The 13,847-nt window shown below is 40.5% G+C and overlaps 1 protein-coding gene across 4 annotated transcripts in view; it reads right to left on the minus strand.

Moving 5' to 3' along the window:
• lin54 (lin-54 DREAM MuvB core complex component) overlaps positions 1–13,847 on the minus strand; it is an 87,295-nt gene that overhangs the window by 5,872 nt on the left and 67,576 nt on the right. For all 4 annotated transcript variants that reach the window (XM_078401438.1, XM_078401429.1, XM_078401419.1 and 1 more), the window contains 4 exons: positions 12,397–12,468; positions 9,832–9,934; positions 5,868–6,005; positions 2,272–2,474 (listed from right to left, as the gene is read on the minus strand). In XM_078401438.1, the coding sequence (XP_078257564.1) occupies positions 2,272–2,474; positions 5,868–6,005; positions 9,832–9,934; positions 12,397–12,468 (516 nt within the window). The remainder of the gene's footprint in view (positions 1–2,271; positions 2,475–5,867; positions 6,006–9,831; positions 9,935–12,396; positions 12,469–13,847) is intronic.

Consider the following 13,847-nt stretch of genomic DNA (forward strand, 5'->3'; position numbering starts at 1 on the left):
ACTAGTTGTGCCTTTAGCCAACACTGGTATCAGTCTGATGAAGGGTCTCGACCCAAAACGTCACCCATTCCTTCTCTCCAGAGATGCTGCCTGTCCCGCAGAGTTACTCCAGCATTTTGTGTCTGCCTTCGATTTAAACCAGCATCTGCAGTTCTTTCCAAAACTGGTATCTATCTTGCCCAAGTTCACCCATTCCACAAAATCCAGGGCAAAGAAAAATCAAGTAGGTTAACCTTGCCTCAAATCCTCAGAAAAATGAAGAAGGGTATCATTGAGAACAATTATAACTCATTCACCAATTACTTGATCACTAAATCAATGAGCATCAAGGGGAAAATATCGGTCATACTTCACACAAAAGGCTGTTTTGGCTGTTGGAGGTCAATCAGTACAGCCCCTGGACCTGGCTATAATTGCCTCCCTAGGGCATCAGTAACCTCCATTTCATTGTAAAGTCGGAAGCGAGGATGTCCACTGATGATTCCTTTCACGACTCCTTATCAAATAAAGCAGCATATACTTGCTTCCAGCAAGACCCAGGCAACATTTTAGAACACTAACAAGTGCTAAGTAACATTTGCACATTACAAGTGCAAGATAATGACCTTCTTCTCGAAGTGTCTGTCATTTCTTCAGGTCCATCATCATCATCATCATCCTGGTGGGGGTCACAATGAATCAAAAATTCAACTAGCCCAACCACAAACACCATAGCTATAGAGGCAGGTCAGAGATTGGGTATCTTGTGTAACTCACCGCCTGACATCTCAAAGCCTTTCTACTGTCTGCAATACTCAACTCAGGAGCACGACAGATTACTCTTCACTTGTCTGGATGAGCGTAGCTCCAACAATTCTGAAGCAGCTTGATGCCACCCAGGACAAAGATCTACAGATTGGCACTCCATTCTCCACCTTAAACATTCACCTGCTTGAGCACATGCACATCATCATGAAATGATGTACCATCTGTAAAAAGCGCTACAGTGACTCACTAAGGATACTCCAGCACCACCACTCAAGCCAATGACCTCCATTTCCAAGTTGGACTAGAACAGCAGGTGCTTGGAGATGCCACCAAGTGTACTTCCCCACTAAGGTTGAAAATATATCACTATTTATTCTTGCTCCAATTTCTGGAACTCTCTGCCTACAACATTAATCAATACCCGCACCAAAGATTTACAGTGGTTTACCACTGTATTTTACCATCACCTTTTCAAGGCCAAAAAGAATGGACAATAACTGCTACCTTTGTCATTGACACGCACAAACTGATAAATTAAGGATTAAAGATTAAACGACACGAGGAAGCACACATCACGCAGCAGGTTTGTTCATGGAGACATATGATGAGAAGTTCAGCTCAAGATGCCTCAGGTTTCAAATAGGCATAGAAAGAGATTTAAAAATTCCACAAGAAACAAACGCACAGAATAGATGGCTAAAGCAGTGCTAAATGGATTTTTGAGAATATACAATGTAAGGTAGGATGCCTGAACGCAAGACTTCTTCAGACTGAAGAGTCCTAACCCAAAACATCACCGATTCACATTCTCCAGAGAAGCTGCCTGACCCACTGAGTTACTCCAATACTGTGTCTTCTTTTGTAAACCAGAATCTGCATTTCCTTGTGTCTGCTATGTTGCAGCCATTCAGGTAACAGACATTTACTCTTACAGAATTCACAAATTTTCAGCCAAAAATTTGAGATACGGAATATTATTCATTCTCGTGGAATGTCGGGGGAAAAAAAATTAAAGAAATATGCATAATTTGATTTTCATCACGTACTCCTTTCCATCTGCGCAGATGGCATGGCTTTGAGTTATGCAAAACTGCGATACGGACAGTTGTTTAGGGACGCAACCACTCCTTCCATTTGGTTGGAGTGTCGCCTATATTGGTGATTGGGGAGATAAGGCTGCATAAACGTGAATGACGAGATTTTGGCGAGTCTGCGTTTTATTGTCGTGAGGACGCAGCAGGAAGCTTGGGGCTCTTGAACCTGCTGCTGGATGGATGGAAGAGGCAGAAATCCTCAAATTTTAAAAGGCATCCAAACTACTCGATGAAACAACTGGTCCACAGGGTAAAGGAGCCAGGATGTGAGATTAATCTAAGTTGCTTATCTCTTTGGTTGGCATACATACAATACAGCAAAGAACTGCATGTTATGTGGTAATTCTCTGCAATTCCATGAACACATTTTTTAAAATCTGCAATCTAAAAGCTGATCCTCATCATGATCCGAAATTGGAGATCCACCTACTTTCCCCCACTGCTTGTGACAGCTGGTGTGGTTCTGGTGAGTAGATCAGACATCTGCGATGAGAGCTTGGTCTTTGCCGCAGTTTGCTGCTGTACACGAACTTCTGCAGCATCTGCCAAATGCATTAGCGTCTTCCGTTCAGGACTCTCCTCAAAGTTTTTACAGCCGATACACTTACAAATTGATGAACACATGATTTTTGCCTGAAAAGTAAAAATATGCAGAGAAAACTATAAACTTCTATGGACTAGCTTTGTGGCACTAAGAACTTCCGTTTTTGAACAAATATTAAGGTTATTAATTATATTTTACTATTATACATTATCAGTGTGTATTATCAGATATTATCAGAAATGTAATGTTCTATTGTCAGCACATATGACAATTAAACTCTCTTGATCCTTCACTAAATATTTATTTTAAAAGAGGAAATGTTTTAAATTCACTCATGTGCAGCATTTTATATAATTTATGTATTACGTGTAGTTTATGTGTAAAATATAGACAAAAATTGGCCTTAAAGACGTTAAGTGACAAGGATTTTTAGACCCATTCAAAAAGACCAACAGAAGAGGATCTACCATTTTCATTTCCAGTCATGGAAGAAAAATAGTCAGACAAGGGGAACAGATTCAGAATTATCCTATTTATGTTTCTTTAATTAAATGTATCATTTATTTGGATGAAAGATTAAGAGGACAAAAAGGCATGAGGAAAGCAGCCTATTTGACTTAAACAAAAGGAAACAGGTTTGACATTAACAAATCCTAAGTTCGAAGATAAATTTTTACACCACACAGTAGACATGTGGAACAAATGCTAAGAAAGTGACACTATATTCATTGATTGCTGCTTTAAAAATATCATGATCATCTGCAGAACAGAGACGAAAAGAATCAAATACTCTAAACCACGTGTAAGTTAATAATTGTTGCCATTCACAAATGTATTATGCACACCTTGTACATTCATCACTATCTTAAACTTAACACTGTTGAGCACTCTTTCAAGAGTCTCAACGATTCTGTGATCAATATCCGCTCCACACATGCGGCCATAGTTTTAGAATTGCGATTCCTTATGCTCTCACCTCACATTCCTGTTTCTCTCCTATGACATTATTGTCTTGTTTTTGTTTTAGTGTCCACCCAAATTGACCATGGATTATTTATGCCAACTCATGGCTCCCAATGTCACTCAATTAAAATGGCCATTTCTGACCTTCTGTAGTATGAATACAATAATCTTTCATTTATTCACAAAATGCTGGAGTAACTCAGCAGGTCAGGCAGCATCTCGGGAGAGAAGGAATGGGTGACGTTTCGGGTCGAGACCCTTCTTCAGACTGATGTCGGGGGTGGGACAAAGGAAGGATATAGGTGGAGACAGGAAGATAGAGGGAGATCTGGGAAGGAGGAGGGGAAGGGGAGGACAGAGGAGCTATCTGAAGTTGGAGAAGTCGACGTTCATACTACCGGGCTGCAAACTGCCCAGGCGAAATATGAGGTGCTGCTCCTCCAATTTCCGGCGGGCCTCACTATGGCACTGGAGGAGGCCCATGACAGAGAGGTCAGACTGGGAATGGGAGGGGGAGTTAAAGTGCTGGGCCACCGGGAGATCAGTTGCATTAATGCGGACCGAGCGCAGGTGTTCAGTGAAGCGATCGCCGAGCCTGCGCTTGGTTTCGCCGATATAAATAAGTTGACATCTAGAGCAGCGGATGCAATAGATGAGGTTGGAGGAGGTGAACTAAATGTTTCATTTAGTTTAGTTTAGAAATACAGCGCGGAAACAGGCCTTTCGGCCCACCGAGTCCACACCGACCAGCAATCCCCACACATTAACACTGTCCTAAACACATTAAGGACAATTTTTACATTTACCAAACCAATTTACCGACATACCTTTGGAGTGTGGGAGGAAACTGAAGATCTCGGAGAATACCCACACGGTTACGGGGAGAACGCACAAACTCCATAGAGACAGCACCCATAGTCGGGATCGAACCCGGGTCTCCGGTGCTGCAAGGCAGCAACTCTACTGATGCGCCACCGTGCTTTGGTGGGGACGGGGACAGCAAGAGGTGTCGCAAAATACCGTTAAATCTTTCTGTTAAGATTCTCAAAAATGATCCAACAATGCTTTTGGACAACACTATCCGATTCAGCAATCGATTGTCAGAGGAAGTGGTTGAGCCAAATACAATTAGGCAAGTACATGGATAGTAAAGATTTGGAGGGATATGGATCAGGTGCAGGCAAATGGGACTAGCTTAGTTAGACAACTTGTTTGGCATGGATGAGCTAGGACGAAGGTCCTGCTTCTGTACTGTATAGCTCAGACTCTATGCGTAGGAAGGAACTGCAGATGCTGATTTACACCAAAGACAGACACAAAATGCTGGACGTTTCGGGTCGTGACTGAAGGGTCTCGACCAGAAATGTTACCCATTCCTTCTATCCAGAGATGCTGCCTGTCCTGCTGAGTTACTCCAGCATTTTATGTCTATCTTCTATGACTCCCTTGCGACTCAATTACCATATTAAAAGTCCAATGAAAATTAAAATTATTCGTTGATGGATTAATTATCACTTGGAAAGACAACTATTAAATGCAATGTAACATTGATATAAAGTGAGTCAATCTGGTGTTTCAGTATTAGCTTTGGAAAACGAGAATTTATCATTTTGAAGTTGCCTCTTAGGTTATACATTTGTATAGTGGGTTTAGGACAATAATATGAGCAATTCATCAGCTTACTCAAATAGTCATTCTTGACCTGCATTCAGACTATTTCTGGAATAATTTCTGGTCAAGTTTGTTTTTGTTTTTACTGTCATGGTTCCAGCTCTCCCATGCTGTTGCACATTACCATTCTTAACCGGTTGAGATTTAACCCAAAGTGTGCAGAATTCAGCACACAGAAGAAACCACAGGTGGACTGGAAGGGATGATGAATAGGTGCACTCAGAATTACTGAACATACTGATGTTGTTAGTGAGGTGGGAGGAGGCTTATTCTGAGCATCAAGGATTGCAAGCAGTTGGACAGAATGGCTGTTTGTGCAACATTACTGTCAAGTAACGTGGCAAAGGAGAAAAGTTATGGACATGATACAATTAGAACTCCTTGCGATTCTTCAACACAATTGAATTTTTTAGACTTTGTTAAGTTAAGTTCTTGAAATAGCAGATTTACAATTAGACTAATCACCCCTAGTCTAGGTAAAGAAAAATCACTTGGAAGTTTCACCTTGGTCATTATTCCATCGTTCTGTGAGGGGTAGATGTCAGGCAAGGCTCGGATTCAGCTCAACTATGACACCCATTAAACTATCAACAAACTCCATTAAGCTCACAGGATGTATACCATTTGGAAAAGTACTCGAGGGTCGCCAGATTTTACCTCAAGAGAAATCAGGAAAGAAACAGAAATAAATGTTGGAAGGACAAAACAAATTTCTAGATGTTCACTGAAAAACAAACTTAAACTGAGAATTGAGATCTTGGTTTCTTTCGGACGTTAAATAAATGTTGGGCTTGAAACAAATTGAAGTGATAGGAATTAAGAATAAAATCCCTCGCAATCATTCTTACCTCATAGCATTCACAATAATTTTTCAAGCACCCTGACCTCTTGCAGTTGCATCCTTTACTATGTCGTCTGTCAGATTCACCTTCTTTGCCTTTTCCAATTTTTGGCTTAAATGCTTCTGGATTTCTGTCGAGACATGCCTGGAGAGGAAAGAGCAGACGGAGCATTTGGAAATAAGAAAATGCCAGATGACTACAAAATGCTGCAGCCCCTTTTCCTTCAACTTTGCTATCAAAATTGCTGTTGACACTTGTGGTCAAGACAGTGCATCAGAACTGAGAGGGAAGAGGAAAGATTGCCTGCATATAATAGCAGTGTGACGGGAAGGACAGGACCCAATAGGTGATGGGTAGAACCAGGTGAGTTTGTGTGTCGAGGAGGAGAGAAGAGAAGGGGAGATAGATCCAGGTAGGAGAGGGGATGGAAAAGTGAATAAAGGGAGAGGAAGCCAACATGGAGAGGCAAGAGTTACTGGAAGAACACGAGAGGTGTGGATTAGCCAAAATTGGAAATGCATTGTTCATACCACTGGATTGTAAACTCTCCAAGCAAAAATGAGATGTAGTTCTTCCAATTTGCATTTGGCCTCTCCGCAGCTATGGCAAAGGCAGAGGACACTCAGGTTGGCGTGGAAGTTGGGAGGAGAATTATAATGACATGAAACCGGAAGCATGAGATGGCCGGTATGAACAGAAAGTAGTGCTGTGCAAAACAGTCAACAGCTTCCTTGTCATTCTTGTTGATATCTATTTTTAAATTCCAGACAGAGTCACAGTCATAGATTGATACAGTGTGGAAACAGGCCCTTCGCCCAACTCGTCCACACCGGCCAACAATGTCCCAGCTACCCAAGTCCCGCTTGACTGCGCTTGGTCCATAATCCTTCAAACCTGTCCTATCCAACTGTTTTTTAAATGAGGGGATAGTCCCAGCCTCAACTACCTCTTCTGGCAGCTTGTTCCATACACCCACCACCCTCTGTGTGAAAAAGTTACCCCTCGGATTCCTATTAAATCTTTTCCCCTTCACCATGAACCTATGTCCGCTGGCCCTCGATTCCACTACTCTGGGTAAACGACTCTGTGCATCTACCCGATCTATTCCTCCCATGATTTTGAATACCTCTATAAGATCTCCCCTTATCCTCCTGCGCTCCATGGAATAGAGACCCAGCCTATTCAACCTCTCCCAATAGCTCACACCCTCTAGACCTGGCAACGTCCTCGTAAATCCTTTCTGAACCCTTTCAAGCTTGATAATATCTTTCCTATAACATGGTGCCCAGAACTGAACACAATATTCTAAATGCGGTCTCGCCAACGTCTTATACAACTGCAACACGACCTCCCAACTTCTATACTCCATACTCTCACTGATGAAGGCCAAAGTGGCAAAAGCCTTTTTGACCACCTTATCTACCTGCAACTCGACCTTCAAGGAACCATGCACCTGTACTCCTAGATCCCTCTGCTCTACACTACCCAGAGGCCTTCCATTTACTGGGTAGGTCCTGCCCTTGTTCGACGTCCCAAAATGCAACACCTCACACTTCTCTGTATTAAATTCAATCAACCAATTCCTCCGCCCACTTGGCCAATTTATCCAGATTCTGTTGCAATCTTTCACAACCATCTTCACTATCTGCAAAACCACTAACTTTTGTATCATCAGCAAACTTGCTAATCTTGCCCTATATGTTCTCATCCAAATCATTGATGTAGATGACAAACAGTAACGGGCCCACCACCGAACCCTGTGGCACACCACTAGCCACAAGCCATTCTGAGAAGCAACCTTCCACCATCACCCTCTGCTTCCTTTCATGGAGCCAATTTGCTATCCATTCAGCTATCTCTCCTTGGATCCCATGAGATCTAACCTTCCAGAGCAGCCTACCATGCATCACCTTGTCGAATGCCTTACTAAACTCCATGTATACAACATCTACAGCTCTGCCCTCATCAACCTTCTGCGCACGTTTTCAAAAAAGTCAGATTTGAGACACGACCTCCCACATACAAAACCATGCTGACTGTCCTTAATCAGCCCTTGCCCATCCAAATGCCTGTATATCCTATCCCTCAGAATACTCTCCAGTAACATACCAACTACAGATGTGAAACTCACCAGCCTATAGTTCCCAGCATTTTCCCTGCAGCCCTTCTTGAAAAGAGGCACAACATTTGCCACCCTCCAATCCTCTGGCACCTCTCCTGTATTGAAGGACGACTCATAAATTTCAACCAGGGCTCCCGCAATTTCCTCTCTAGTTTCCCACAATGTCCTCGGATATATCTGATCAGGCCCCGGAGATTTGTCTACCTTCAAACACGACAGGTGTTTGAAGGTAGACAACTTAAAATTTAAAAACATACTGTTCCATTGAGCTATTAGTCCAGGACTTTGGATTATAGCAATAATTTAAATGCACAACATTATTAATTCTGACAAAGGATTGTTATCACAGCTATATGAATATTACATTCACAATATAAGATAAAAATGACAACATTTTAATCATTCCTCGCTGACAAAAGTTTGTCAATTGAACACAGGTTCAATGCCCAAAAACCTGTTGTTTAAATACATGACATTGTTTAAGGTTTAGCTTAGTTAGTTCATTTACGGAATAATGCTCAAAGATTCCCATGTTCCGAGTCAGTCTGAGCCAGCCAGAAGTGCCTGACATTAGTTCGGAAGTGAATAAGAGGAAGAATATTTGGTAGGTGCAAACATATTTTTCCATCTTTATTTTATAGGTGGTCCAAAATCCAGCGAGATTTTAGTCTAAAGTGTGCCAAATTTTGGATATTGGAAGATTTTGATTTTACGCAACAAACATGAGGAAACAGTGCCCAAATGAAGCGTATTTGGCAAAAATGCTTTATTAACGTCACCCACAGCTACAGTGCATTCAGAAAGTATTCAGACCCCTTCACTTGTTCCACATTTTGTTACGTTACGTTTTTGCTTTTTTAATGTGGGTTATTGTGTGTAGATTGATGATAAAAAAAATAATTTAATCCATTTTAAAATAAGGCTGTAACATAACAAAATGTGGAAAAAGTGAAGGGGTCTGAATACTTTCTGAATGCACTGTAAATTAACTTGCAGTCAATTTATAGAGAAATAGTAAATTCTAAAAGGATGAAAAGAACAAGCAATTTGTAAATGGTATCATGGCATTAATACAACACATATGAATGTGCTGGAGTTCTCTAATATTTTGTCTCATGTGAGTGTGAAGTAGCCTTCAAAATCTGCTGGCAGGAAGCAGAAGACAATCAATAAGCATGTAATCCTCTTAAGCAGCTTCATGTACTTAATCTGGAAAGTTGTATGTTAATAAAATAAGTGAGATTCAGGGTTTTTTAAGAGATAGAAACTGCACCAAAAGATTAAAGAAACTTGATTTCCAAACTAAGGGAAGAGAATGTCCGATCCATCGTCCACAAATGCATTTTGTTTTTAGGTTATGTTCAGTCACAAAACTGCAAATGACTCAGCTGGAAAAATGAACATTACCACAGTAGCACATTTAGTTTTTCTACTCTTCTGCTGTATAACTTACAATTAATATCTTTTTTTTCTATAGGGACTGTTATTCTGCAGAGACAAATTCAAGGGTTCCATGCACTCCATGATACCCAGTCCAAGCACCCAATTTTCATGAGTACTTTTTTGCTTGTCAGTTATAGGAAAATTACAAGCAAGCTTAATCTTCTGTTAGGCACATGTGTACCTTTACCTGTGCATCTTTACCTGTGTTCTGCGGCTTTATTGGGGGAGGTGTCAATAAGGTGGCAAAATATAATGATGATTGTAAGACACTCTACAATTGGTAATGTTGGGTCAGGCAAACATGGTGAAAAATTGGTTAATGGTGGAACAAACCCCAAGAATGTCTTGAAAATGTAACATTAAATACACCTCTATATTAGAGGTACTTTAAAGAATCTCACTCACCTTAATTGCTTTAAGCCGCTCAGCTTCATGATCCAGATTGTTAAAACAGTTGGTACAATTGCAACTATTGCAAAACTCTCCATTTGCAAAGCAATCACAGTATCTAAACGAATAAACATTTATTGATTGAAGAGGAGTTAAATTAATACAAAAGAAAATCACACGTGTAAAACAAACACAAATGACAATTGCACCCTCAGATTATAAAATAGAACATAGAAGAGTACAGCACAGGTGAATACTGACACTTCCTACATTTTGTGAATGCATGTATCCATAGTCATTTCTACTATTTTTCTGAGTCATACTTCAATTATTGTCATTTTACCACATTTTCACATGGCTTTAACATTATTAATCACATTTTGTACATTTGCTAATATGTATTCAAAATCTTTCTTGATGTCTTTTAATCTTCTCCTATTAATGATATATTTTACTTAGCGCCATCTTACACTCCTAATCCCTCCCACTCCCACCCATTCACTTTAAATACTTTCCAAATACAACACAATGATCCCACTGCAAAATCACTTATCCCAGTCGAATTGCTGGGAACCCATCCATCGTGAAGAGGTCCTTGCAGTCCCAAAACTGGTTCCCAGTAATAAAAAATCTGAATGACTCGCTTTTGTACTATGATTCAAGATACACATGATTCTACTTTCTGTTTCCATTTCTGTTCTTGTTGAACCGTGACTTTGGGAATAATTTAAAAAATATAATCTTTTGGGGCCCTATTTTATTTCCTCTCTAGCCCCTGAATATCTTACTGCAATATTTCAATCCTTCCCTTCTTCGTTCATTGTGGTGCTCAAAACGAACAATTCTAGATCATTTCTTCAGCCTGCGGAATATTCTGCATCCTCTATCCTGGCAGCAGGAAGAGATTATAAAATGAACAGTTGTACAGAATCTCCTGCAACTGCTGTTTCTCTATGCTTCACTGTTCCTTCCTGAATTACTGTTGGTCTAATTGTGCCATGCAAAGGGCTGTTTCAGGTGCCATAGCCCCTATTTACTGCTAGGTGCTGGATCGTGTATGGCGTATACTATAAAAGTTCCTGCCTTTTCAGGCAGTCATTTACTATCTCAAACCTTGTATCTGCGATCACCGCCTGGAGCATTTGATCCAGGAGAGCCCCGTCTCCCTTATTATTTTCATATTTTCATATTTCAGATACAGCGCGGAAACAGGCCTTTTCGGCCCACCAAGTCCGCGCCGCCCAGCGATCCCCGCACATTAACACTATCCTATACACACTAGGGACAATTTTTACATTTACCCTGTCAATTACCTACATACCTGTACGTCTTTGGAGTGTGGGAGGAAACCGAAGATCTCGGAGAAAACCCACGCAGGTCACGGGGAGAACGCACAAACTCCTTACAGTACAGCACCCGTAGTCAGGATCGAACCTGAGTCTCCGTCAATGTTTGGCATTGACTCCAGTTGTCCCCAAACCTAGAAACTCCTTGACTTTAATGTCAGTCACCTGGGAGATATTTCTTATACACATCATTCTCCTGAACCTACAATGCTTCCCAAAACATTCAATTGGCACAGGAATTGCAGGTAATAGAACTCAGAACAAAGTGTGCTCACAACAGAACCCTCTATATGCAGCAATAGAGGTACAGGTATGTAGGTTAATTGGCTGGGTAAGATGTAAAAAAAATAAAAAAATTGTCCCTAGTAGGTGTAGGATAGTGTTAATGTACGGGGATCGCTGGGCGGCACGGACTTGGTGGGCCGAAAAGGCCTGTTTCCGGCTGTATATATATGATATGATATGATGATAATAGAGTTGAACACAATATTTACTAATGAAATTTCATACAGATACAGCAAGCAATTGTTTGTGAATCGCAACATTTACTGGTCTCACGTCCCCGCCCTGGTGTAACACTCCCTCTGCACCTTTTTGCACAAACCTCCCATGCCTCCCTACACCTTACTTTCATATCCACCTTTGTATTGTAAAAGTAGAAAATATTACCTAAATTATAAAAAGGTCTAAGCAGCAACTTCTGTGGCATTTCACCTGTTGCAGTCTGCCATTCTGTAAATTCCTTCGTATCATTTTGATTCCCTTAACCAATCTGCAATTTCCTGATATATCCCATTGCCATAAAGCTCAACCACAAGTAAGAAATTTGCGTAGCAGTTTATCGAATGTCTTCTGAACATCCTTCTCCCCTTACCTACCTAAGAACAAAATCAGAAATGCTCTAAAGGATTTGTCAAATCATTTTTCCCCCCAAATATTGTGTTCAGCCAATAATAACGGTTTTCCACATCCGACTATTGCATCTACTTTGTTGTTTTTTTCTTTGCCCAACTTAGTCTTGCACCGTAGTAAGAAGCATCTCTCTTCTATTCAGGAATGGGAGCATTGTCGTAGAATTTAGCATATATTAAAAATCCAACAAATTGTGCTTGACAAAATATTTAGCGGGAGTGGGGGTGGGAAAAACAGGTTGTGGATTGAGGATTGTGGTTTCTGTCAATACTCAAAAATAGGCCATCTACTTTTGGCATGAAGATTGAAAACCCTTACTTACAGTTTGAGGCACTGAGACTTTGTACAGTTGCAAGGTTTCCTAGGCCGAGATCCTGATTCTGATGTGGATGATCTGCACAAAAGGGAGAACCGGCAAGTGAATAGAAAAGTGGTAAAAGAAAGACAATACCAGTTAATGAACAATTTTATGCTGCTTAATGTTGGAATTACAGATAATGAAGCAGAATTAATTCAACGTGCACACAGATTATTAGGTCAACAGATTGTTCTTTGTCTAATCCAAAAGTTTACATTTTCTTCAATCTGATTGTTTAACCATTCATTGTCCAAAGATTCTATTTAAGAACGTTATTATAGTGCGTGGAATTGCATCTTCAATCACTGAGGCAATACTACCATTGAGAGCAATTATGTTTTTACAAATGATCAGTTAAATCCAATTGATGGCGTTTTGTAAATGGCAGCAAAATGTATGAATTATAATTGGAAAAATGGCTTTCTTTGTTGGACCAGATAAATTACCTGTCGTCAGTCTAGAAATGCAAAGGCATTGCGCTCCACAAATGCAAATCAATAAAATAAGAGGACAAATGAATCAATGAATTAAACATCCTCTCTTTCCATCGATTTGGAGGATTGCATATTTTACATCTAATCCTGCTGGAGAAAGAACGACTATCTGGATAGCAATGTATTTCACTTGGCGTTGGAAAAAAAACTAACAAAAAGCTCAGTGGTTAATATCACTTAATATAAACACATAAGCCATACTTCAGTAGTTAGTCGTAGAGAAAATTAAGAAATGAGATTTTGCGGGGAAAAGCAAAATTAATTGCCATTGATTTAAAGAAGTCATTAAGAGGATTTTCACGAGGGCGTTGCCAAGACTAGAGGACATAGTCTGAGCTATAGGGAGAGATTGAGTAGACAGGTACTCTATTCCTTGGAGTGCAGGAGGATGTTGGTGTGATATTTGGAGGTGTATAAAATCATGAGAGGAATAGATCGGGTAGATGCACAGAGTATCTTGCCCAAAGTAGACGAATCGAGGACCAAAGGACTTAGGTTTAAGGTGTATAAGAAATAGGAATCTGAGGGGTAACTTTATCACACAAAGGGTGGTGGTTGTATGTAACAAGCTGTCAGAAGAGGTAGTTGAGGCTGGGACTATGCCAACATTTAAACAGGTACATGGATAGGACAGGTTTGGAGGGATATGGACCAAACGCGTGCAGGTGGGGCTAGTGCAGCTGGGACATGTTGGCCGGTGTGGGCAAGTTGGGCCGAAGGGCCCATTTCCACACTGTATCACTCTATGACTTTAAATTAAATAAGAAAGTGATATTATTTATTCATGGAGTGGTTGGGTTAAGCATTACAGGTGGATTTAAGGTATTTAGATAGGCACAGAAGGAGTGGAATACAGGAAAGGATTGTATGGAAGACTTTGGGAAGAGGTTAGAGTGCAACATTAAAACTATACTGATGCTC

Source organism: Rhinoraja longicauda, chromosome 1 (genome assembly GCF_053455715.1).
Source record: "Rhinoraja longicauda isolate Sanriku21f chromosome 1, sRhiLon1.1, whole genome shotgun sequence".
NCBI lineage: Eukaryota > Metazoa > Chordata > Chondrichthyes > Rajiformes > Arhynchobatidae > Rhinoraja > Rhinoraja longicauda.